Source organism: Gymnogyps californianus, chromosome 1 (assembly GCF_018139145.2).
Source record: "Gymnogyps californianus isolate 813 chromosome 1, ASM1813914v2, whole genome shotgun sequence".
In the NCBI taxonomy this organism is placed as follows: domain Eukaryota; kingdom Metazoa; phylum Chordata; class Aves; order Accipitriformes; family Cathartidae; genus Gymnogyps; species Gymnogyps californianus.
This window is the reverse complement of record NC_059471.1, coordinates 15,377,421-15,405,091: the sequence shown is the minus strand read 5'-3', so window position 1 is coordinate 15,405,091 and position 27,671 is coordinate 15,377,421. Positions and strand designations below refer to the sequence as shown.

Genomic DNA, 27,671 nt, shown 5'->3' with positions numbered 1-27,671 from the left:
AATGCTATAATTGCAAATGGGAGATTAAAGATAAAAAGACTAATATACCATGTTATTCAAGAAAGATTATATGTATCTAATAACTCTTTGTTGGTTCCTTACAGTAGTGAGCTGTGATATGACAGAAATATAGGATCATATATGTACAAAATATATTTTTATTGAAGTCCAACAGACAAAGTACTGATCTAAAGAGAAAGTATTTAATACTCAATAAAGGCTCTCTTGTGCAGCTGTTGACCCTAATTCTCTGTAGAATTTCATCACTCTGAAAAATATCCCTCCTATTTCAGACTATCACCTTTTTCCACTTCCAAGTTTTCACATGATATCCATTGAAACCATCCAGGACCTTGCCCTGTAACTCGCATATATAGGGGCATCAATGTTAACACCGGGTGTCTTAAATTCTTTATGGGGTTCTATTCATGACTGATTCAGAACAACACAAATATCAGTAATAGTATGTGCAGGTATTATCTTTTGCTGAAAAGAAATATCACCTCTGATACCTAGAACAATTAAATGTCTTCCATAACCATCATTAATTAAGCCCAGGGACTCAAAGTATAACCTATATTTTTTAAATCATCTGGTAATCAAATAGAAAAAAAAAATCTTTGAAGTCTATTATTGCTAGTATCGTAAGTTCAAAAGCATTGTCAAAGTTATTAGTATTTAATGCAGTTTTTCAACTCCGTCACATTTCAGCTTCTCTATTACAGAGCAGATGTTTGAGACATCATTCCCCTGATTTGGTGAATGGCCATGAGGATCCATCCTGGAACATTTGTAACCTCTGGCAAGAACTTCTGATGTAGCTAAAATGTCCACTTCTATTAGCCAAAGGAGCTGCGGGATGATTAACCTATATTTGTGGCCCAGCTACCAGAGACTGAGGACAGCATACCACCCTGACTCAGTAGTTTTGTATTCCCTTTGACCACAAAAGCTCATCCTTGATGTCAATATTTACGCTGCTCAAATCCTTACATTTATAGGTAAATTTTTTTCAACAGGCATTAGTCTTGCACACTTGGATTTTAACTGTGGACTCTATATACTAAACTTGAATCCACACTTCTGATGTTTTTCAAGCTTCTTCATAAACTATAGACCTGGAGAGAGCACTTCATGCACTTAGAACCATTCATAACACATGCTCCAGTAAGTACATCTCTAGCTTGACAATGTAGGAACTGCCATGTAGTGTTTAACAGCTGCTGTGCTGCTATAAATTTGGCTGTTATGCTTCCTTTCTTTACCATTAATTTGTGATGACTAGTGCTGTATGTGAGATATGGGCTTTTCATATCCAATGTTTTTAAATATCTTTGGTTTGTAATAGGCAATAAATATTTCCTCCTTGGAATACAAAAATTCATTCCAATGGAGGGCAAAACAAAGCAAGTTCAAGGTACCTCAGAAATCAGGGTCTGCTGTTTCATTAAATACTTTTGCTTATTCTACTTATTTCTAGGTGTTTTGAGTTCAGTGCCAGGATATGAATCATGTGTTGTGTTTACCAGACTTTTTATTTCATTTTGTAACATAATATAGACCATCAGCTCCAGGACACTTGGGATTACAGATATGTCACCTTTCCAAACTTTGGGCTGTAGTTTCCTTCCCCCCTCACTTTGCTTCCTCTTTAATTTTAATAGTTTCACACTAATAAGATTATTAGTTGTTCTTGATAGAGGCTTCAGATAAAGAACGCAATTACACTGTGCTTTGTTATGATTGTTTTATTTATGTCTATTTAGGAGGGGTTTTTTACCAAGAATTGGTTAATTATGAAGCTACCTCCAGATATCTTAACTAAGCAAAATTTCTTGAGCCATATCTTTCTCAAAGAAAGTCTCATTTTTAACATGGTCCTCCACAATTAATTACAACTAGAATGTACATAATTTCATATAACTAGAGCTAGTCCTTCAAGAGAAATGAAGAGGGGAAAAAATGAATATGTGAGGAAAAAGTTTCAACCCATAAATCAACTTCTCTTCTATGTCTCCTTTTTGCGGGAAAAATAAATACATCCACTAGCAAGACTGCTGCTTGATTAACTCTGCTTGAGTCTGGGACTGTGCTTGGGACAACTTGTAGCATCTTTCACATGAGGAGGATAAAGAAGTAATTCCATCAAATCTTTCCCACTTGGTCTCATGACAATCACCCTCTCAAATGAATTAGCCTAATCCCCTTTATGAATGGCATACACTGTTATCCCATCTTTTTTTTCACTGCTTCATCTGAATGCCCTGTGCTCTTAATGCCTCTTAATATCATAGGATATTGTGTAGTTTGCAAACACGATCTCCTTTATTGCATCTCTGTACATTTTTCAGACCCCAGGCCTGTCTAGAATCCAAGTTTATGTAAAATGGGGTAATCCTGAAAACTTTTCTTCTGCATTAGGGGATTTCATATATTTATAAACATGCTGTGGAAGGTAAATGAATATATATTAGGAAAGTTCCTTGTTCCCCCAATTAACCATTTAATCGGATGTTGCAGTCTAAGGACTGTAATCACTGTTTTATTTATAACTGTTGGGTTATTGGCCTTTATTAAGAAGAATGCATGACTGACCTCTCTCTCCAATACTGCTGTTGAAAATTTCATTAAGTCAGGTTGAGTAGGAGTAAATAATTTCAACGTATATTATACATTCTCCTCTGTGCCATGCCCATTCTGATAGTATGTGGATCTGTTCTAGCATCTCAGGTTTGGGATTTAGCCTACAGCTGTAGAAGTTCAACATTTTACCACTGGAAGTCTGCCCCTTGTTAATCAGATAAGAGTCATTACACTGGAATTTAACCACCTACTCTATGAAGATAACAGACAAGTAAGGTTACCCCTTGTGAAGACTTTGGTTTGGTTTCGTTTGATTTCAGTCTGAGTCAGACAATACTCAAACTTTTTTAACAAAGAGCCCCGAATACTTAGCAGCTACTCAGAGAAATCAACACCTCTGTAGCTTTATTGCTATCAGCAAAGAATGTCTGGATTAAAGTATTCTGCAGCTTCTGTGATCAATAATGTCAGGGATGAATCACTAGATTCTGTTGTAGAAACAGAAATGCTTACTGTAAACAGAGTGTTCCAAGAAAAAAGGTATTATTTGGGGCAAACTGAGCAGGATTTCTCCAATGACATGGAGAGATATCCAAGTTCTTAACAAGATCGTTCTGAATAAATATCTGAATATCTAAATATCTAAATATCTGAATAAACATCATATTAGTATTACTGTCCACATAGGACTGTATTTGAAAACACATCTTTTATTTAATCACAAAAATCTTTGACTTATCAGAGTCCTGGCACCCTGCAGCAATTCTGATGAAATTGAGAAAGCTGGATGCATTTTACCTTGTATATCCAATATATGTTGTTTGAAAATACTAGTGTGAATAAATTAACTATGTATTTCAGACATTTTTAACAGAGTTTTTTGACTCTTTGCAAAGAGATTTAGAAGTTGTTCGGAGCAGTGTCTATCTACAGCCATAGACTTGAAAAAGAGGACTCTAACATAAAGTAATATCATGTCAAATGGATCATTTGGCTAAAGGATTTGAGAAAATGACAACACACTATTGTGCCTGGGCAAATTTTAGCTCTGTATTTCTTCAAACAGAAAGACAGTATTTAGAAGAGATTAATTTGAGCCTTCTTTAACATGCAGCTCATGTAAGAATTCAACCATTTGTTGCTATGCTTCTAGTTATTATTTAATAGCAGTTGTGGAAAATCCACTAATGACTCACTGAAAAGACCTCTGATTTCAAATGTCTGTGAAACACCCTACTCTTCATTCCTTAGGTAAACAAGACAGAGGAGTTCCCGGCCTCAATTGTCTCTCCATTTTTTAATAATCGAAAAATACTGTCTGAGTTTCAGACTCAGACTCGAGTCATGGTTTTATGTGACTCAACCATCAACCAAGTCTTATCAAATCAGAGGAGAACAGTTTCAATTCTCTTTGGTTAAAGTGGGCATGATAATAATTAATCCTACACAACTGCATGTTAGCTTTGGCAACCTAACTACTCATTTTACGTTCCCAGGCATTTTATAACTCTCATATACATGGTACTCACTCACACATCTAAATTCCATAATGAAAGAATTAAGAACAGCCCATTTTGAACACTTCGTCCTCTTACAAAGCCTTTGTAGATAGTATTTTCAAGAAATTTTTAGCCAGACACTTTGACATTTTTTTCATTCTTAAATGAATGTGCTAAGCATATGAATAAATAGAGTGCCTGGCATAGAATTTAAAGGGAGAAACCTACCAAAGATGTATGTATTTTGGGTTGTCAACTTGATATTTATTTAGAGCTGGAATACCAACACACTGTGATTACACAGAGATTGGATTGGGAAACCATTAGCAGTGGATACCCTTTTGTCAGATTTATTGGCTGAAGAATTAATTTGCAAACTTCATTTGAGCATCATGCACTAGAATTTGGACTTTCAAATCTGCAACTGTCTTTAATGAGTTTGCTGATATTACTGGTCTGTAAATTAATATTTAGTGATGATGTCACCAATATTTTTAGGATCCTTCTCTATATACATACCATTGAATTTTCATTGACCTGGATTTGAGGACTAAATTGAGGTGCTTAACAAACTGCCAGAAATGAATGCACTGAAACTGACGGATAACTTTTAAGTTTGGGACCAATCTTTCTCAATTTGACTATATACTCTGCAAGAAACTGCTTAGTTAGGTAATACATATATATGAGGATTAATCATCTAAAGCTTGTGAAACACTTTTGAGGCTGAAAGACTAATTTTTAGAATTTTATCATTAACTCACTGCTATGAAATCTGAGAAAACTCAGAGCTAAAAAAACTTTTTAGACAAATATTTTGTTCACCAAAAAATACAATTTCAGTGCACCTGAAAATATTCACAAATCTGAACTGGGCAGAAGGAACATGATTCAGGCTAGACCCACAAAAATCAGCAAACCAAGAGCAGTGTGCTGAGTGTTGTTTCTCAGCAGCTCAGATCTTAAGATACTTATGTTCCTTCTGAAAGACCTTCCAATGACCTACTGGATCAATAACAGCCATCATTCAAAGAATTGCAGAAACATAGGTTAATTTAAGTTGGAAGGGACCTTCAGAGGTCATATGGGCAACCCCTTGCTCATGTTTAATTAGACCATGTTTTTTAGGGACTTGACTATTTGAATATTGAACAACTCCAAGGATGAAGATCCAAAACCTCTCTGGGCAGAACATTCAAATATTTTACCTCCCTCATGATAAAGAAAACTTTCCTAATATCTAAGTGGAATTTCCGATGTTCCAGTTTGTGTTCATTGCCTTTTGTCCTTTCTCTGCGCACATCCAAGAAGAGTCTGTCTCCATCTTCTCTGCGTTTTGCTGTCAGGTACTTGTAGGTAACAGTAAGGTTTCCCCTTTGCCTTCTCTTCTCCAGCATGAACAAACCCAGCTTTCTCAGCCTTTCCTCTTATGTCCTGCGCTCCAGCCCCTGACCATCTTGGTAGCCTCTTCTGTGTACTAGGGAGTCCAAACCTGGACACACCACTCCAGATGTGGTCTCACAAGTGCCAAACAGAGGGGGTGATCACTTCCCTGGATCTTATGGCTGTACTTACTAATACTACCCATGGGTTTTAAACTGGTTTTGCTTAAGCCTTAGCTCTCATTAAAGATACATGACGTGGGTTTTTTTTTTTCTTCTGACAAGAAAGACAAACACAAGAGACTTCAGATCAAATCATTCTTTTTTTTAAATTTTTCTTGTTGCGACTGAACAAAAATATCAGTTATTCACACAGCCTTAGAAAAAACCACACATTTATCTGATGCACAGCACATCGTATATCCTATAATTTAACTTACAGTTTATTTAGCCACATGGGTTTTTTTGTCATGTCAGCTTTGAATGGGAAATTGATCTTTTCTTCCTGTTATTTATTCTTTTCCTGTAAATGATAATGAAGCAATGCAGCTAAAATTGCACAATAAGGTAGAACAATCCTTATGTTTTGATAATGTTAGAGGACAGTGTGCACTTCTAGAGTTGTTTTTTTGCTACCACTAAGGCAGTAGCAGCAAAAATCTACAGTCATGTCAACTTTGATTCTATTAAGTTAGTTCACATTCTTTCTGCCTTTTGGATTTGGAAGGTAAACAGCCTATTGTATAAGAACAAGAGTGAACTCTACAAGAATAAATCTTCACTCGGAAATCAATGCCTCAATATGCTGTGGCAGCCAAAAGAAGTCAACAAAGTGCTGGGCATCATCAGGATAAGTGCTGAGAACATGAATGATGGAGAGCATAATTTTGCCACTATATAAAACCTTCCTGTGTCCAATTCTTGAGTACTTTTTGCAGTTTTGTTCTCCAAATCTCAGAAGGGATATAACGACAGTGAAGAAAGTACCCAGAAAGGCAATTTAAATTATTAAGTGAATGGACCAGCTACCAAATTGGGAGTTTGGAGAAGAGGTCAAGAACTTGATATAACTAAGATTTGCAAAATCATGAAGGTGAATCATAAGCTGAATGTAAAACTGCTATGTACCAAATCCTACAGTATTAGAACTAGGGGGCATGGAATCAGGCTTGCAGGAGTCTGATTTAAGACAGAGAAATGAGAACATCTCTTACAGAGTGGTAAGTGAATATCTGGAACTTGCTATTACAGAAGATTGTGAAAGCAGCCAGCATCGGTCAAAAACTCATCAGACTCATGTTCTCCCTAGATATTGTCTCTTACTACCATTGCTAAGAGACAGAATACTGAGCTAGATGGATCATTTAGTCATTTGTATGTTAAATGGAGAAACTGAAGCAATTCAGCAAAACTGAATGAAAGTATTTGTACTTAATGGTACAATCAGAGTTTTGTGCTCTGGGAATTAGGTACTCCATGAGACAGGATTAAAAACTGGATTGATCCCTTCTCACACAAAGGCAGGAGGAACTGATTCAGCCCTTTAGTACGGCAACAAGGACATTCATCTGGGATGTGAGTGAACCTCAAATTCCTACTTTGCTAGGTGCACGGATGTGAAATTTTGTCTCCTAGTCAAATTCCCTAATAACCAAAAGTAGATCTGTCATGTTGTAACATCCTCTTCAGGCTGAAGACTTCCAGTTTCTGGAAGTCAACTGGATTAATACCACATAGAAACAACACTTATTCTTTTTGTCCAAGTGTAAGTCAGAAGTTGATACATGTGATGTTTCCTACACAGAAGTGGTAAAAAATGTTTAATTCAGAGTTACGTTAATATTTTCAAATAATTCTTTATAGAAAAGCAACCTTCAGAGAAAATCTTGATGTTTCATAATATTTTCTAAGTTTTTTAGACAAAGCTAAAAGATATTGCTTCCATGTTCCTTTTTCCTCATCCAGGACTAAAGGAAAACAAAAATACACAAACCTTATTTCTAACCATTTATCTAAGCTTGAAATTTAAATAGTCTTGTTCTTTGGTAGTAATAGAAGTGTTTTTCATAGTCAGAGTTTCCATGTCAGTTTTGAAAAGGTTTTATAAATTATTTTGCATTGAAAAGAAATAAAGCAATAGCAAAGCTTAATGCATAAGGTCTGTGAAACTTCCAGTGAACATTTGTCATGGTTTGCTTTCAGTCAGGAATTTCCATTTTATATGCTAAGGGAACCAAAGGACATATGGCGCCGGATTTTTTATTAACTTGAAAGATTCTGACACAACTATGGGCAGATATTTTCTAACCTGTTTATATAATAAATTACACTTCACATCTGGCTAGTGAAAAGTGGACTAAACAAACTGGAGGACTCTGAAACTTTAGGAGTATGTGACTTGAAATCTTCCCAAGACCTTGGTCTGACTGTCTCATGGCTGTGCTAATATCATGATCACTTTCAGCACAAAAGCTGGCAAAGAGAAGATGCTCTAACCATTTTAAAATAGTCAGGGATAGAATCTATTCTGACTTAAGCCTTGTGTCATTTTAGTGAGTTTTTTAATGGTTATGAATCTGTAAGTGTGAGCCATCACACAGTAGTTCTCATTTATGAGACACATGAATATTGCTTGCATTTTGTCTGTATTCTTTTACACAGGTAACATTTCTTTCTTATTCTAGATCTTCCAATAAACAGAAGCATGCTTGCCCACCTGGAGGAGATTCGTGCTGATGACTCCCAGTAGCTTCTAGTCTCCCACTAGTGCACCCTCAATTGCTGGGAAAGACAGTAGGAAATTTAGGGTGATTAAACAACTCTGAGCCTTTATTGGGAGGTTAATCACTGGTATAAGTCATGGAATGGTAACTACCTTTTAAGATGTATACATAGTTAACACAGTGGGAGTGATTTGAAGCAGGTGTTTAATATGCCTAGTGTTTGTGAAACATCTGAACATAGTTAACTATAGAGATGGGCAAAAAGTAGACATCTGTACTGGATTTTAGACAAAAATTCCAATTGATGTAGCACAATCCTTTGGTAACAAGTATGACTGCCTTCAGGTAATATTAATTAGGACAATGAAATAAAACCAGTAAGCCACTGTATGCAGTCTTCAGATGGCTAAAGTCTACATGGAAATCAACAGCAACGGGCCACAGAATATGACTGGGCATCTATTATCTGTAACAAGCAGTTTTTTCTTGTGATGTTTTAAATCTAGCTAAACTAGCAAACGCAGTGACTTCTCTGCTGTATTTTCCGATGTGTTTTACAGATGTAAACTCCTGTATGATTCCTTACTCAGGTATTGACTAATAACCAGAGAACTTTTCAGCAGGAGTGAAAATACCAGTCTGATTTTTTTCCCTCTGTTGCTCTTTAGCAAGAGAAGGACTTGCTTATTTTATTGTGTCTATGAGTAGTCCACAACATCTAACGGTTAGCCTTTCTCTTGGGAAAGGGCAGATTTCAGTATGCATCTAGCTGAAAACTAACTCTGGATTAATATGTTGGGTTTTGGCATGTATTAACAATAAAAAAGAACTATTTTTATTCAGATATTTGGCAGCAGTTCTAAAAAAGCACTGTGACAGAGAGACACAGAGAGAGAGAATGCACCAAATAACTTAAATTACTAAAAAAATACTTGAACACTGTGAAATAGGAAGCTCCGTAGGAAGCTCATAGGATTATTCAGCACTGGTGAGGCCACACCTGCTGTATTGTGTCCAGTTCTGGACTCCCCAGTACAAGGGGGACATGGACATACTGGAGAAAGCCCAACAAAGTGCCACGAAGATGATGAAAGGACTGGAGCATCTCTCCTATGAGGAAAAGCTGAGAGAGCTGGGACTGTTCAGCCTGGAGAAGAGAAGGCTCAGGGGGGATCTTATCAATGTATACAAATACCTGAAGGGAGGGTGCAAAAAAGACAGAGCCAGGCTCTTTTCAGTGGTGCCTAGTGACATGACAAGAAGCAACAGGCACAAACTAAAATATGGGAGGTTCCTTCTGAACATCAGGAAAGACTTTTTTACTTTGAGGATGACTGAGCACTGGCACAAGTTGCCCAGGAAGGTGGTGGAGTCTCCATCCTTGGAGATATTTAAAAGATGTCTGGACATTGTCATAGACTCATAGACTCATAGACTCATAGAATAGTTTGGGTTGGAAGGGACCTTTAGAGGTCATCTAGTCCAAACCCCCTGCAATCAGCAGGGACATCTTTAACTAGATCAGGTTGCTCAGAGCCCCACCAAGCCTGACCTTGAATGTTTCCAGGGATGGGGCATCTACCACCTCTCTGGACAACCTGTTCCAGTTTCACCACTCTCATCGTAAAAAATTTCTTCCTTATATCTAGTCTAAATCTACCCTCTTTTAGTTTAACACCATTAACCCTTGTCCTGTCGCAACAGGCCCTGCTAAAAAGTTTGTCCCCATCTTTCTTATAAGCCCCCTTTAAGTACTGAAAGGCCACAATAAGGTCTCCCCGGAGCTTTCTCTTCTCCAGGCTGAACAACCCCAACTCTCTCAGCCTTTCTTCAATGGAGACATGTTCCTTCCCTCTGATCATTTTTGGTCTGGGCAACTGGCTTTAGGTGGCCCTGCTTGAGCAGGGGCGTTGGATAAGACGACCTCCAGAGGTCCCTTCCAACCTCTAAGCTATTGAAGTTTAGTTTTTCAGCATGAATATGAACGAGCATTTCTAAGAAAGGTCACAGCCTTGGCAAGTCCTTTGTTAACTGGTAATATTTCTAATTTTACTTTTCTATAATCCTTTAACCTCACTAACCGGTTTGAATTACTAGTAGACAGTCTTTATCACTGCAGTGAATCAGAGCGCACTGCCTTCTGAGGAAAGAGGAAGAAGTAAGTGAAAGATGCCACTTCTTGGTATTTGCTAGTACAGAAAAGAAAATGTTGAATGCCAAGGCTAGGAAACACATGATTGGAACTTTTTAACAGATGTAAGAACAGAGATATTGTGATGAGAAATTAATTTGTGAGGACTTGTAAAAAACACTGCAGAAATTCCTCCCTTTCATTCTCATTTCATCCCACAGCTACCGTGTTCCAAATGCTCAGTGTTTAAAGCCACATGACAGGGAGACTGAGTACATTTTACCAGGGACTCTGTGGGAGAAAACTTCTTCGTCTTTTCCCCATCCCATGTATTTGCAATTGAATGCTGGTCATTGTGTGCTAGGTCTTGTGAAAAAGAGGAATGGAAGCTGTTATCTTTTTTCTGAAACTGAATACAGAAGGGCATCTGTACAGCAGAGGCCGGGGTGAAAAGGGTAGAATGTCAGAGAATGGCAGAAAGAGAAATGAGGAAATCTGTAGTTTTGGCTGAAAATGCTCTGTTAACATTATTCATATAAAGCACTGTTAGTGTGCAAGATAAGTTATGACATTAGGTAGGCTAACAGATGTTGAAAATATTCAAATTACATATCTAGAGAACTTAAGTCTGAATCACATTAAAGTTAATTTGCATTTGCAAACTGTATTGACTGGTTAATTTTTCTATATCAGTTTCTGACCAGTATTTCACAGTAACTGAAGATCCACTAATATCACGAAGACATTAATCAATAAACTTGAACATGAGAATCCACTAAAGATAGATTTTGAGTGACAGTCAGCATTTGGAACCCTGTGGGTTGTTTTTTTTTTACCAAGACTAATTCATACTCAAAAATCTGTAATGTATGGAACTTGAGTATGTCTTAAGTGTCACACATGAGCGTACTCACTAAAATGTTTTCAAAATATCTGATTTCAATATTTGGTTACTGATATTAAGGTATAGAATCACAGAATAACTCAGCCTGGAAGACACCTCAGGAGGTCTCTGGTCCAACCTCCTGCTCAGAGCAGAGTCAGCTCTGAGGTTAGACCAGGCTACTCAGGGCTCAGGGCTTCACCCAGTCAGGGTTGAAAACCTCCAAGAACGGAGACTACACAACCCCTCTGGGCACCCTGTGCCACTGCCCAACTGTCCTCATGGGGAAAAGGTTTCTCCTTATATCCAGGCTGAACCTCTCTTGTTTCAGTTAATGCCCACTGTCTCTCACGCTCTTGCCCTCCACTACAGTGACGTGCCCTGCTCCAGCTCCGCAAAGACCTCCCCATAAGCACTGGGAGCTGCTGTTAGGTCCCCCTGAAGCTCTATCTGCTCCAGGCTGAACAAGCCCGGCTCCCCAGCCTCTCTTCACAGGGCAGGGGCTCCAGCCCCTACCATCTTGGTGGCCTCCCCTGAATTTGATCCATATAGGAGAGTGTGTTTTTAATTCAAACGTACGGCCATCTTTATATTATATTTCTTTGTAATGGAAAAAGATGAGATATTTATTTCTATGCCACTTACCTTTATAGTTGAAAACATGCACTTTGCTAGGTAGCACTAGGAATTTTCTTAAATCCTCCTGTGGTAATCTCTTACCAGTAATTCAAACCTTAATTTTAAGATTACCACTTGCTTGTAGTACTTCCTATAAAACTGTATGCATGAGACATCTAGTTTTTTCCTCCTTATTCTCAAGAGCTTTTGCAATAGAGTTGAGAAACTGCTTTTTAAAAGCCCAGCTGTATAAACAACATGAATGTGGTTGGCAAGCAAAAGCCAGGGCTTTAAAAATTATACTTCCTTTCCTAAATGTTTTTTAAATGTATGGTTTTACTCCTAAAACTCCTTACAAATCAAAAATTTACAGTAAGCTTCAATTAGAGTGTTTCTTCCGTGCATTTCTGTGAAGGACAAGCACCTGCCCCTAAGCTCTCTTTTGGGTAATTTCAATGCAACTTTTTTGATTCATTTGACATTATTCTGAACTATTTATGTGCATACATGGGAGGCTTTGGTCCTGAAAAGAAATCTGGGGTAGACACCCAGGTTGAAATTCCAGTAAGTATTGACTTGGAAAAAGAAAAGGCATCAGGCATACAGTTCAAGTAGGCTGTACTTTTAATGATTGACGCGTCTGGAAAGTGTCAAGTAATACCTCATTCAGTATAGATCATTATCTTGTGAACAGTGGCCACAACTCTCATATTTTTCACTGGTGCTGAAGTGAGGGTTTCTCTCCTCTCCTCAAAATCCACATCATTAACTTGCCCTCTTCCTCCGCTGCATTTCTTCTTACAATATCTAGGAAGACAAAGGCTTTCATGGGGTTAGGTACTAGAGCCAGCACTGGTTTGAAATGTCTGGATTCAGTAATGTTAGTACTTGTTCTGATTTGTTATTACTTAAGAGGTATAGAAGATATAGTGCTCTTATGTAGTGATCAATAGAAAGCTGAGTCAGAAATTACGAGGAGTCTTCATTAATAATACTAAATGTGTTAACATCCATCAGAGAAAAGAGCTTGTGGAGGCAGGAGGATGTGTGTGTTTCTGTTAGACTCCTAGCTCCAATTTTCATAAATAATAAGTAGTCTGAACCAAAATGTTTCAGAGGACATTACATTACTTTTTATTTAACATTCCTAAAGGGGCCATTTGTCCTTCCTGAAGGTGTAGAATCCACAAATTTAAAGTTCAAACTCCACTTAGGCATTTAACATGCAAAATTTCTGTTTCACCCAAACAATTTATTTAAATCCTTGAGTGTCCAAACTTTTAGAAAGAAATGTTGAATTGCTGTATAAATAAATAATCAAATAATTTTTTCTTCCTAATGCTGATTTTTATTACATCTACAATGAACTATGTCTTTCTATGAACAAAGGCTATCCATTCATAGTGGAGGTCTTAAGATTTGAGAACAAAGTTTCTATAGCATATTACTAAAACAGTAAATTGACAGACAGGGAACATATTTTTCCATGATGGAAGAGCTAAAATTAAAATGTGTTAAAGACATATTATATGTATTTCTGGGTTGACACGAGAAATAAAATACCTCAAAACATACCAAGACCTAATTATGAGTGTCAGACAGCCACAGTGCTACTGAGGTAGTCTTTAAATATATTTTTGTGAGTGTTTGCAAATGTAAACATCAAGATTTAAAAAAATAGAGATGTAAGGTGGTGAATGTCTCAAAAAACAAATTTAGAAAATTAAGTTTTTACCTTTGAACTAGATTCCTGGGGTTTCATTTTCCATTTTTTGTACTGTTGACCAGCTCCTTCCCATTAGGAGCAAAATTATGTCGGCTAGACACAAACTCATTGTTTGCCTGCAGTTTGCTAGCAATAGAAATAACTGGATATTTTGTACTTTATGTGAACAATCAATGAACCCTTACAATGGAAGAAGGCTCTGAGGAGATGGGTAAGGGTGATGTGCTCATGATTCTGAGGGAAGAATATAGGAGGGACTGGCCATGGGTGTTGCAAAGAAAGCTGAACTTGTCTCAACACAAATGGGACTGGAGGCTACATCTGCTGAGTGGATCAGCCAGCTGTGTAAATGTTCATCCCTGAGTTAATCAAGAGTGCAAAATATATTCCTGAGTTAGCCAGAGCAGCATGGGGGGTGTATGTGTGGGGGCAGTGCATATGTGGCTCAGCCCCGCACTGAGTATAAAAACCAGCCAAAGAACCTTGAAGAGAGCAAGAGTCTTGAGCTGGGTTCAACTTATGTGTTACTTTTCAGGGACTGTGGATAACCAGTGTCGTTACAGTGAGCATATAATAGAGACTGGTAATCACATTTGTATTGTGATTCAACTGTATGTTGCAATTGCTATACTCTGCTAGATGTAATTTGTACTTATATTGTGATTTAAGTACATTGCTGCATCACTGTGCTAAATTGAAATTTCATATAACTTCAAATAACTTCAAGTAAGTAAACTTTGTATTAAGTGTTAAACCCTACATGTGTGGAATATCTGAAAAAGCCCAATCAGAGAGTATTGGACTTTGACAATTGGGTACCACATTTTACAAAGTAATAAAGTAACTGTAATGAAAGAATAAAATACTTCTACAATCTCAGAACATAACAGTTGCAGTCATTCTTCAAATAATTATCTTTTTGGGTTTTTACAGGTTCCATCTATTTCTTTCAAGATTCAATAAAATTCGTTTACAGCGACTGCTGTAAATATCATCCTCAAATGGTTAGGGCAGCCTGGATACAGGAGCACTATCCTGATTGCAATAAGAAGCACAACAGAGCAGGTCTTGAGCCGATTAGCATCTAGTGACATACCACTGCCTATGCAAAAAAATTGCCGTTAAAAAGGAGACAACTCCCAAGTTATAACAGATAGTTTAGCATCCTACATTTATCCTGAAGCAGAAAAAGTTATGGGTAGCTCATATAGAATGGTTAGACCAAAAATGGAAGCCAGTTCCAGTCCTGGGGAGCATTCAGAGTGGTAAGGAGAAGCAGAGCATGGTCTGACCTCATGGGAGCTTTGCATGGAGCAGCTGACTGGGGCACCCTTACTTCTCTGGGGCAGTTTTCCTGAATCCGACGAGTTTCTACCTGTGCAGGAGTTGTTTGGACAGAGAAAACTTGGATTCTTGCACCTCTGTGAGGCATTTTCTCTCTTTCAGTTTGGCTGTCATCATGAGATGGGAGCCTGTGTTCCTCCAAGGCCAGATGCAGCTGTGAGCAAGAGCACTGTCCTGGTAGGGGGTGCACAGCGCTCGACTGCCTTCCAGCTGCAAAGCCGCCACCTTGCATAGCATCGCAACAAACCTCTGCAACATGATGGCTCCTGGTTTGTTCAGGCATCAGCAGAAAATGGGCCTGAAGTTCAGATCGAGGATAGGTCACCTAAATTGAAGTATCTCTGTGTGCACCAGATGGTGGGGCTCTACTACAGTCAGCTCCATTACAGTCAGCAGAGCTCAGCTGTGAGGGACTCAGCACAGCAACCTGAAGAAAGGCATCTAGTGCCATTTGAGATCCAGGAGGGAACCCAAGACATCTGTATGAGACTGTCAGATATGACATAGGACTGATGAGAGCTCTCTGTCCTTCAAACAACATTAGATATCTATATGTGGGCAACTGAAATAATCCCAAGATGTCTACCTCAGTGTAAACTGAACTGCTGTCTAGGGTTTAGTGAGTATATTGACTTCATTGTTTATAATGAGAGTTTAGACACAGAGCACCCAGGAAGGTGCCCAAATTTAGTTCTTTTAATCTACAGCTGAATCTTACCTTGGAGCTCAGTGAATACAGAACAAAGGTACTGCTGATCAGCAGCTCCCAGTGTGGCAGGAGCCCCCAGGTCCTGCCAAGCTCATGCAGGTGCCGTGCTGCAAGCTGTCTTGTGCTGTAGGCAGACAGAAATGCAGCTGATCCACAGTGCCCTTTGCCTCTGTATGACCTAGTGGTCCACAGGGTCTGCAGAGACTCATTCAAACAAGAGCCATTGCCTCTTGGAAACATGTTTATATGTTTCTTGCTTCTGGCACTGGACCCTGCTGAACACCTCTGGGCACCCCAATTGCATCTTTTTGCTGGCAAATGGCACAGGGATGCTGCTATTTAATATAAAAAGGAGTCACGTTGGTGTAACATCCCTTGTCATCCCAGCTGAAGAGCTGCTTGTGGAAACCATTCTCAGTTGTCTTTGACCCCTTTCTTGTAACAGGTCCCACAGATGGAGTCCCACCTGGAGAGGCAGAGCCAGAGTGTGTGTTTTTAACTACTCTGGGACTCCATTTACCCAGATGCACAACGGGCCTCAGAATACCGTCCTTCTTCCCAGAGGAAGCTGATCTAAATGTGATGGCGTAGCCCTAGGCACTGGAGATGTTCCACTTGAAATACAACTTGCGGTAAGAAACATTAACAAATGTACCCATTGACTTTTGTTTATTTGTCTTAAGTGTGAAGTGTCTGCTGTTTCAGGGTCACAGAGCATTCACCGCGTTCACTATATAGTGCTATTTTGGGCACCAAACACAGAGTGTAAATCAAAACATGACACCTTTCAATTATTTGCCATAGCAAAATGTATGTTGAAACCATATGGTTGGCATGATTCTTGTTTTCAAATAATTAGTACCTAAATGCTGCTTTAAGGCACTTCATTTCTTCTCGCCACATCTCCCATCCCTCTTTATCCGTTTTTCCTTGGGGGGAAAACCTGCATGATTGTTCCAGTCTCTGCTGTGCCTGTGAAAATTACCATCAGTCCAGCTAACTTTACCCACACCCACAAGATGCCAGAACTGCAGAAATTTTGCAGTGCTTGTTGAAATCTTACTATTCAGCAGTTTTGTGGGTTTCAATGCTTTTAAAATGTAACTTTCCATGTTTGCTTGTTTGCACTGGGTTCAGCACAAGGTCTATGAACCACTGCTGACTGCTTTTACTTTCATTTACATTTCTCTTCACAGTTTTTAACGCCTTTTTTTTTTTTTTTAACTCAGACAGTGGCATCACTTGAGCCTGAGCCATAGATTTTATATCTTAAATTGCCCAACACTGGCAGGGTTTGACGTTGTCATTTATCATTACCAACTTTAAAAACTTCACTTGCTTGAGGCTTTAAAAGAGTCAATGTATTAAGGTAATAGACAGCAACTTCAGAGGTCTGTACTTGGTTCCCAGCTCTGTCAAGGCTTTTTGTCTCCCCTTAAAAAAAAAAAAATCGCACACTACATCTGTGATGCTGTTTCGGAAAAAGGGGGAATACTGCTCATTTTCATTGGCCCTTTTATGTGCTTGTTTGCACAGTCTTTCACCAGTGTTTCTTCAGTTTGTGTACAGAGGACATAAAAATCCATGCCTCAATATAGGCTTCTAGCCACTGGTGTAATATAAATAGCAATAAAATGTGTAAGAAAACATATTGGATCGTGTATATTTACATGGCCAGGGCTCCCAAAGGAATTAGCTGAATGTGCAGAAAACACGATTCAGCCATAGTCCACTCTCAGATGCCTCATTACACACAGTCTTTCAGAAATCAATTTCTGTTTTAGCATTTTGATTTACTCCCTGTGACAAAATAGTTACAGACTCCCTGCCTTTTTTCTCTTTGTATGTTTTTCTACTCACTTGCAGAATCTGTTCAAAACAGTGGACTGTCTTTTCACTTGTTTGTTTCATTGTCTTATAATAGCAAAAGACCCAGCTTTATGCATCTGTTCTTACACAAATCTAATAAGAGAAGTTTTTTTCAGAAAAGCTGCCTGTTTTAGTTTTTTGCTGTAATTACTTTGTCCAATTTTTCAAATATTCCTTGGAAATGCCTCAGGACAGCTCTGTAAAGGGTACCAAAGGCAAAGTTTTTGAAAGAGTTTTCATTGTGAACTTCAAAGGACTTCAGAGCATCTGTGTAAAAAAAATCACAGAGAGTAGAAAGTAAAAAATCATTCTTCCCTACCTAATCTATCATTCTCTTCATGCAAGACAATTCTATTTACTACTGCTTTGACTACTGCATCTTAAATGTTTCGAAGAACAGGGCTCCACACAAACTTGCAGCATCGTTCGATAGGCTAACACTGTTCTTTAATTTTACTCTTGTGCCTAGCTAAATAATTTTTTTCTGTTCTACATTTATATCATTCAAATATTGTCTCTGATTACTTGGTTTCACCTTTAATTATCAGTTAGCTAAACTATATTTATTAAGGCAACCCTGAAACCACTTTGGAATAATTTGGGATCATTCTCTCATAAAGTGTGATGGACTGATCACGTTTTTGCAGTAACAGTTGGTTAAGAAATTAATTTCTCCTATTTCAGAAGCAAAGATTCCAACATCAGAGTTGAGAAAGAGTAGTGGTATAAGGGCCTGACACAGAATAAAAACCTTTTAGTTAAGACTGGCAAAAGGCAGTGATATACAAATGGTGGTATACAATTGTTGTCCCTTAGGTACAAGAAAGCTAATTTCAGAGAATTTGGAATTTACAGGAATGTTACCTGTGGAGTTTTAACCTGTTCATTTTACTCATAGATTTCTGAGATATGTCTGGTACTGTTCTGCAGAGCAGTGACACTCACAGCTTTATGGTCTCAAGAAAGTATTCCTTATAGCCACGAAAACCACAACAAGGCAGCACCACTGCTCCAAAGCTCCACACAAAGCAAGCAAAATTCACTGTAAATTCTGCTTACTGCATAAATGAGTACCCCAACATTAATGAAAGCAATGCTGCAAATATCAATACAGAAATGCTGGAAGGAAAGAAATAAGACATATACATAATCTGACAGTCTGCATCAGCAAGGAGTGCAGCGCAGTGAGAATATCGGCAATATGGATTCAGTGCTCGTCCTGAAGCACTTCAGGGGAGAGCACTTCTTAAGAAGGTGGGATAATGAACAGTCTTTATGCCACCATTGCTGAATAAAAAAGTCTCAGCACTGGTGATGGACAATATACAAACTGTTTGAACAGATGTTGTCTATCCCTAATTGGTGTAACCATATTTAGCACTGGCTGAGATGGGCAGTGAAGTAGAAATAGCCTACACAACAAATTCCTCTCAGCTTTATTTGCTTTTGCTGTTTGTCATCATAAGACAGAAGGCCAATATTGTTTGAGTAACAAATTGAGCTTTTACACATTCAGCTTCACTGATTTTTGTCCTTTTCCTGTTTTGTCAACAAAGCAGCATCCATGGCAGGGTAGTGTATTCCAGAAAGGGTGTACCAGTGTCTACCAGAAAGCTGCCTGAGGTTTTCCATACAGGAACAGCCTCCATGAAAGAGGAAGGTGGCTTCAGCAGAAAGCCTACCTGTAGCTGGTAGATTGCCTCTCTCAGAGTAGTAGCTGTCTCATTGATCTATGGCTGTGTTCCACTCATAAAGTAAATTAAATTCATGTTTTTTGAGGAAGATAAATTGTATGAACTAGTCACTTCACGTGACCTGCTTTACTACTAATAAAAAACATTTTTAAATACTCAAAACTATTTCCTGATATTTAGCATTTCTGTTTTTGAGTACATGTCAAGCAGTAAATTATTCTGAAAGATAGATAAGAAGTCACTTTAAGGATCTCCGAAGTAAAATTTGTGTTAATGCTTTAGAGTTATATTTCTTTACAGAAACAAGGAAATGTAATACCCTATTGTATACTCTATAATGTTATTTCTTATCAGTCAAGGCAACATATATTAACAGTTGAAATGTATATGAACTATTCCAGCTGTTAAAAATTGCTGTTGAACTACTGTAACTACTGAAAAAATGCAGAATATATTTAAAAAATCATGAAGTTTGTTATATATTTTTATTGTCTATCAAATAGTAGAAAGGCAATTTTTCTAGCAGAGAAGAGTAAGTTGTTGCAAAGCTTTTGCCAGTTATTGCCAGTGTAAGTTATTGCAAAATAAACAAAAAGTGCAGTTTGCTTCTGCCTATTTCTTCCCACAACCTATGTCAATATTCAGAGACCGTGTTTATATGAGGATACAGTTTCAGAGCCCTCAGTGGGACAACAGATGCCTAAACCACAGTGTTGGGGAGGAGAGAAAAAGTAGCCGTCTAAGCACGGCTTGTCATTTACTTTCAGCGACAAGGAAGTTGTCCCTAAGTGGTGACTCACTGGGTTGGGACTATAAAAGTAAAGGTAACTGCTCTCTGAAACATCAGGGCTTCAGACTTCACAAATCCAACATGATGCAATCAAGACTTTCAGCAGTCTTCTTTTTCTTGTTGGGTTTGTCATTCTGCCTGACAATCCCTATTCCCCTTGAAGATAGCCATGAATTCACAGAGAAAGACCTTCAGTTTGCAGAGGTACAGTATAAAATAATTCATTTGCATGTTCTATAAATAGTAAGTTGTGTAGTTACAACTGTTTGGAAGCTAGGCTTATTACTTCTTTTCCCCTTCTTAGCGCTATCTCAAGACTCACTATGATCTCCGTCCAACTCCTGCTGGCATAATGAGGAAGAGTGCCAACACAGTGGCATCTAAACTTCGAGAAATGCAAGCTTTTTTTGGCTTGGAGGTGACAGGCAAATTAGATGCAGAAACATATGAGTTGATGCAGAAACCAAGATGCGGTGTCCCAGATGTGGGGGAATATAACTTTTTCCCTAGAAAACTCAAATGGTCAAAAACGAATTTGACATACAGGTAAATGCATGGCATTTTGAGTGTTATTACTGTTATTACCTTCTTTCCAGGTACCTTGTCTAATAGGTTGCTCAGTATATGAGGTTGATGGGAGAAGGATGCATTTGAGTTTGACAAATTTCATGTTGCAGTTTAAAATCCTTACAGCCCCACTTTGGAAACGTCCCCCAAGCCCACCTTACAGCCAAAGGAAGTAAATAAGATTTTTTTCCATTGCACTTTGTCATGGAGGAAAGCTGGTGTGGTGTAAGCTAGTAACTCCTCATCTGGCCTCCATGTAGACACTCTGGGCACATCCATGGTGCCGAATGAAAGAGGGGTAGGGACTAAGATCATGCACCTCACCACTGATCCTCACAGCGCTTAATCTCTAGGTCATTCCTTAGCTCTGCTTTGGACCTGGTTTAGTGTCTGCTTCACATCATAGGTCTTGTCCTGGACAAAGCAGTGTAGGTGCAAACCAGTCCGTGAATGTGGCTGTGAGGGCAGGGACTGATCCTTGTCCCTCTTCCATTTCACAGTCCAGATGTAGATATCTATGCTTGGTCAGACAAATCCCCGCACCATGACCTCAGAAAGTTGACCTTGGGAAGCTACGGTGCTGAAAGGTCACATGGTAGCTCCTTCTCCCTTAGTACTGCAAGGTCATCAGCAGGGGGTTTTCACAGCTGCAACCTGAGTTTCTTTAGCAGATTCCAAATATGAAATCACTGAACTCTATCAGTTCAGTATTTGGTAATAAATATTACTTTAATATGGATGATTCTAGCCTATAAAAAGCTCTTTGGATCATGTTTTGCTCCTCCAGGAAGTGAGGATAGTGAGATATTTTATACAGCATAAAAAAAGGTTGAAGTTACTGATACGATTTGACTTAATACAGAATTTATCTGTCATTTTCTATATCTTCTGGTGCATATAAAACCAATTAAAGAAAGCTGTTGGATCATTTTGATCATTTGTTGGATATTTTTTTGAATACTGTATGCAGCTGCCGAGCTCTTTGTTTTCAGATAACAATGTGAGGAAAAAAGCAAAAAATTTTAATGAGGTGTACAGTCAGATAAAAGTGTATTACACGTTTTCTTCAATTCACACAATTTAACTGGAGATATTAATCTGTTTGATAGAATTATGAATTACACTTCAGATCTGAGACGTGCTGAAGTAGACAGAGCTTTCAAAAAAGCATTCAAAGTTTGGTCTGATGTGACACCACTTAACTTCACCAGAATACGAAGTGGTATAGCTGATATTATGATCTCCTTTGGCACTAAAGGTAACACAGAACCAATTATTTTTACTTTATAGTTATATTGCTGCCAATAAGATGGGATAATTGATTTAATTGTTTTGAATGTTGTTTTATAGAACATGGTGACTTTTACCCCTTCGATGGACCCTCTGGATTACTGGCTCATGCTTTTCCCCCGGGTCCAGACTATGGAGGAGATGCCCATTTTGATGATGATGAAGCTTGGTCAGATGATTCTAGAGGTAATAGAAGTTCCTGAGATTATTTGAAATGGTGATAGATGGACAATTTTGTCTTGTTTGATATCTGTAAACAGTTTGTTTTGCCTGTTTACTGTTCATTCACCATTATGTTCACTGTCCGCTCATAGGAAGCTGGGTTTAACCTCCAATCATAAATGGAAGTATAACATATGCCTAGCATAAATTTTAAGACATACGGCTCCTAAGTGAAGTGATTAAAAAAATGCCACAAAAAAGGTATTTTGTCATCTTGGCATTTCACTGAGCTCAAGGGCAGCTAGTTCTGATCGCAGACTGATGGGAATTACCTTACTGAAGCCTATAGAAAATGCATATACTTAACTCAGCTGCAAATTGTCTACTTGCATTTAATTTGAAAATTCTTCACCTTGCCTATTCAGGACAGAGCTTTAATAGAACAAAACACTATTTTTTTTTCAGCACTGTGTTATTTCACCCTTCTGGCATTAAAGCTAATTTCTGCAATACTGAAAACAATATGGACTCTCTACTGGAGGTGAATCTCTGACAAAAAATGTTCTTGATTTGAGTAGGGCTAAGACTTCACCCTAGAGCTTTCCAGCGTTGCTAAGAAATTTCAAGAAATCTAAATCTGCCTACAGAACAACATTTTAAAATAAGATTTAGGTTGAACACTAGCTATGAGATACTCAGTTGATTAGGCCCTTATTAAAACAAAACCCATGACAGTTTGAAAAAGACAAGCAATTATACATAATTTTTCCATTTATCCAGTTGTCTCCTTCATTGTCCCGTATGTTAAAGCACAGTGTTAGGGTTAGTTGATTAGTCCAAGTCCACTTTGGTGACACAAGGAGCTATACGTTTACTTTCACTGTGGTTTGTTATAGGGTATAACTTGTTTCTTGTTGCTGCCCATGAATTTGGTCATTCACTGGGACTTGAACACTCTAGAGACCCTGGAGCTCTGATGTTTCCAATTTACACATACACTGGAAAAACTGGTTTTGTGCTTCCTGATGATGATGTGCAAGGGATCCAAGAGCTCTATGGTAAGTCTGTATAATATATAATATATATTTCCTGTGTCATTATAACCTGTTACAGATGCACTGCACAGTTACTAAAGAGCTGCAGATGTTCAATAGTAACAGTCACGACTGATGAAGACCAACTCACTGGATTCTTGGCAACCAGACTTCAGGAATTGAAGATGCTTAGATTTAATAGTTCAGAGGAAAAAAAAAGGAAGTAACACTGCAGAGGACAGTTGGTCACTATGCTGTCTCCTTTAGTGGTGGGCGGTAGGAGGCAGAGTCTTTATACTTTTTGACCTACCTTAAAAGGGAAGGTAAAACAGAGTCTAAAGGGAGAAACAGAAATATCCGTGTTTCATCATGGAAAGAATAAAACTTTTGGGGGACCTTCAAACCTTGAGATAAAGAAAGCAAGTCCATTTAACATCTTTGCAGCGCAGCTGAACTGCAAAGTCCATGAATGTATTTGGCTAAAGGAAAGAAAAAGAGAACAGACTTTCCCCAGTACAAATGGTTTGCCCATTATGCTTGTATTCATAACGCTGTTTGGGAACTCTTCCATGTCCTATTCAATACCATGATCCACAGAAAGAGAGTGAACGTTGTCAAACTTAGATCATACGATATGATTCCAGGTGCTGGAGACAAAGATCCCAACCCAAAACATCCCAAAACACCAGAGAAATGTGATGTAGATTTATCACTTGATGCAATAACAGAACTTCGTGGAGAAATGCTGATCTTCAAGGACAGGTAAAGAGTCTGCCATATCATGGATGGTGGGTACTGGAAAAAATTTAAGCAAGCGAAAATACCATTTCAGTTTTTTTACTAAAGATTTGAGTAAACATAAATTTAAAAAAATCACAAATCAATATAGATGCCTCTAAGAAACTACATCATATATCTTTTTAGGCAGGATTTATAATACAATTACAGACTTGACTGCCCAGTAGTGAAGTGAAGTGAAGTGATGAAGTGAAGATGATATGGCAGAAGACTGACACTGTACATTTTTCATTTCACAGGGCTTTCTTCAACATGCACAAATCTACTAACATATATTTGAATGAAGTTTTACTACATTCAGAAGCCTTACATGGGACAGCAGTGTTTCTCTTATTCTAAATGAAAAAAAGATTCAAGTTTGTTGTTGTTTGAGATGGTCACTGTGTGAGTGACAGAAATGGTCTGCAGCTAGGTGACTGTGAGGAAAGAAAAGGTCTACAAGGGGCTCTATGTATTGAAAATTCTGTTATGAAAAAGATTAATTCTCCATTAACTAATTTTTAGTATAGCACATCAAAGATACTGCTGTTCTGTAGTACGACAAGAAACATAAAATATACTTTCTTTTTCTGAGCTAGGTTTTTCTGGCGACTGCACCCTCAGATGGTTGAGGCAGAACTGGTGTTACTTAAGTCCTTTTGGCCAGAGCTTCCAAATAAAATAGATGCAGCTTATGAAAACCCCATCAAAGATCTTGTGTTCATGTTCAAGGGTGAGTTTTCAATTTTGTTGTTGGCAGACAAATATACATATTTAGTCAAGCTCAGCAAGTGATGTAAAGGTAATAAATAGAAGAACAAAGCATCCTACCTTCCTTGCTCAAAAAACAAACTGTTGGTTTCACTCAGTGCAAATCTATACAATTTTCAGTGAATTAGGAGATATACAATTAAGCTCAGACACCTAGGATCATAATTAACATAAATAGTTTAATACCTGCTGAGTATGTGATCTAAGAATCTGTTAGTTGTATGAAAATAGGGATCATGGCATCCTCATTTTATTCTGCTCTCAAAGCTGAGCCTTTACAAAAGACCTATGCATACTTTGTTCTTATTTTCAGGAAAGAAAGTCTGGGCTTTGAATGGCTACGACATAGTTGAAGACTTTCCTAAAAAGATATATGAAATGGGATTCCCAAAAGAAATGAAAAGAATAGATGCAGCTGTCCATATTAAAGACACTGGCAAGACTCTCTTTTTTACTGGAAATAAGTACTGGAGGTAAGCTGGAGACAGATTGGTGTGTCCCTAGTCATAACCTGTCCAGAAGTATCAAAAAATCAGCAGGTTGTTTCAAACCAGGCACTTGATTGTGGCTCACATGTTTCCAGTCTGTGGTTTTCATGGGTGCTATAGCTGTGTAGAATATGTCATAAAGGTGTATGCAAGACTTTTATAAACATACGGGCACAGCCTTTAAAAGCTCAAAGAGTGAAAAAAAGGAAAGGAGAATAAAGCGCCCTAATCCAGGAGAGTTTGTAATATGGTCATATCTCCCAGACAAAATTCCCATCTTGCTTCCTTGAGTTGCTTGTGTGACACAAAATGGTATCAGTGCTGTGAGAGTAAGAAATCTATCCCACCCTAGGATGGCTGGGTTTTGCTGTCCATGAGCGGGGCTTACAGCCAGGTCTGATGCATAATTAAGACATTACCATCTCTTCCTAGTATCTCTGTGCCAAGCAGCCTCAGGATAGGCTTGTAGTGCCTATACATCCAGGTACAATCATCTCCATATAATATGTACTTTATAGATCAGTTCTGAAAATGTAGCTTTGTTAGTTTTGTGTTTATTGAGCTTGTACTTCTGGTGGAAGAGTGCCCTGGTTATTGCCCTGAGTTTCATTATTGCACTAGACATAAAGTACCTAAAGGCTGCTGGCTACTTCTGGCATGGGTAACTTAAAAGCATATAAAGGGCACAGACCAAACTCCCAGGCTGTTCAAATCCTCTAAATTTTTATTTTCTTTTGTGTTTCATATAGTTATGATGAAGAGGCGGAGGTTATGGAAGCAGGCTACCCCAGGCTGATAGAGGAAGAATTCGCAGGAATTGGTGACAGAGTGGATGCAGTCTATCAAAGAAATGGTACATAATCTGATAATGAAACTTTATTACAATTAATTGTTGTTGAAACTTGAGATTAATGTCCTGTGGGAAATTCTGTCATTTGTAATTTTGATTTTTTCACATCAACACTTCTGTTCTTGACTGAATGAGGTTTCTGATCTAAATCACCCTCTGGCCAAGGTGCTCTTATAAACTGCGTACACACATATTTGAGGAGCCAAAAAAGACCTGCCTCCTCGTGTAGGGAACCTAAAGTGATATGTTTAATATAGAAGTATTTTAATGTGTCTGTTCCTTCAAAAGGAGCCTATTCCTATCCAACTCTTCAAGGAATGTTTCCAAGTCAGAGTCTTAAACATTAACAGGCAAACCATGTATTTTCCTAAGCAAGTGCTGTATAGTAATAAAATGAGAGCTTGACACTAGATTAAAATATCAGTTATTTTAAAACACCAATCCAGGTCTGGCAAATAGAGTGAGGACCTTTTTGAAAATTTTGCTCAGCATTCTAAATACTAAAATATTGCATTTAAAAGAGTTATTAAAAAATGAAAACAAACAGGAAAATTTTTATTTGAAGGATAATTTTAACGTGACAACACAATTTTCTCAGGGTTAATTCATTTTAACTTTTCTTTTCTTTAGGTTATCTCTACTTCTTCAATGGACCACTGCAGTTTGAATACAGCATCTGGAGCCAAAGAATTGTCCGTGTCCTGCATACTAACTCCATATTTTGGTGCTAATTACAGCTGAGTGCCATGTCGTAGGCTGCAGAGCAGCTTGTAGTACATGGAAATAATAATATGGGCATCTAGATTTATTAGAGGACAGCAAGGTTCTGTGAACAAGCACTGGCTACCTACCACCAAATGTATACTGTATATATGGAACTATATAGCTGCATGTCAGTCTGGGACTGAATTAACTTAATAGGAAAGAAGAAAAGAAATTGCTAGCATTTCAACGGGCATTACACCATTTAAAATTTGTCTAGTATTAAAGTGAGATGCTGGGTACATCCTACATGATCATGAGCACTATTAATTCCCTGTAATCTGAGCATGTCTAGCGTCTTTCAAGGATCTCCTAGCATGACCCAAGAAATAGACCTGATAAACCCAGGAGTGTTATATTTTTAAACTAATCCTTCACCTCTTTGTGAAATTCCTGTTAACATACTGTGAATTCACATGTGTAACAAACAGAACTGCGTGGTGACACCCTGAGCAGGATAACACCAGGCTGCAACACTGAAGTTAGAGAATTCAAAGGTATTTGAATGTATCCCTGTTTGAATGGCAATGTCCCCCTGGAAATGGATGCCCATGTCATCTTTGGAACAAGCAGAAGGTATAGAAGCAGCGAGGTGTCATTCCAAAGCAGACAGAAAAGCAAAAAAAGGGAAGAGTATTCCCTGCAGAAATCATCAGCCTGTATGATACTGGGGAAACCAGACAGAAGTAGCAACAACAAGAGAGTCACACAGGTTGAAACCTTGCACGAAGCTACATCTGGTAACACAGCCCATGTTTTCAGTTGGTGTAAACTGAAGTAGTTCAAGTGACATTTATAGAGGTTATGCCTAGCTGTGCCAGCAGAGAACCTGAACATGCGAATCAAAATATTCAAAAGAATATCTTTTTCATGTTGGTCACTCTTTTAATATCTATATCAATTGTTTCAGTACCATGTAAGTTTTGGTTTTTTTTTTTAATCAATGCAAATTATGTGGGACTGTGATTATATTTCAGTTTAAAAAAATATAATATTAAATAAACTGGAGGAATAAAATG

General features: G+C 38.1%; 1 protein-coding gene across 1 annotated transcript; it reads left to right on the top strand.

Moving 5' to 3' along the window:
- The first annotated feature begins 19,857 nt into the window (after positions 1-19,857).
- Positions 19,858-26,621, top strand: LOC127018223 (collagenase 3-like). Its single transcript, XM_050899704.1, is given in 12 exon segments — positions 19,858-19,914; positions 19,917-19,935; positions 19,938-20,155; positions 20,256-20,497; positions 21,628-21,776; positions 21,869-21,994; positions 22,867-23,028; positions 23,649-23,766; positions 24,381-24,514; positions 24,866-25,025; positions 25,790-25,893; positions 26,521-26,621. Coding segments are annotated over 12 exon segments (1,590 nt in total).
- The last annotated feature ends 1,050 nt before the right edge of the window (positions 26,622-27,671 follow it).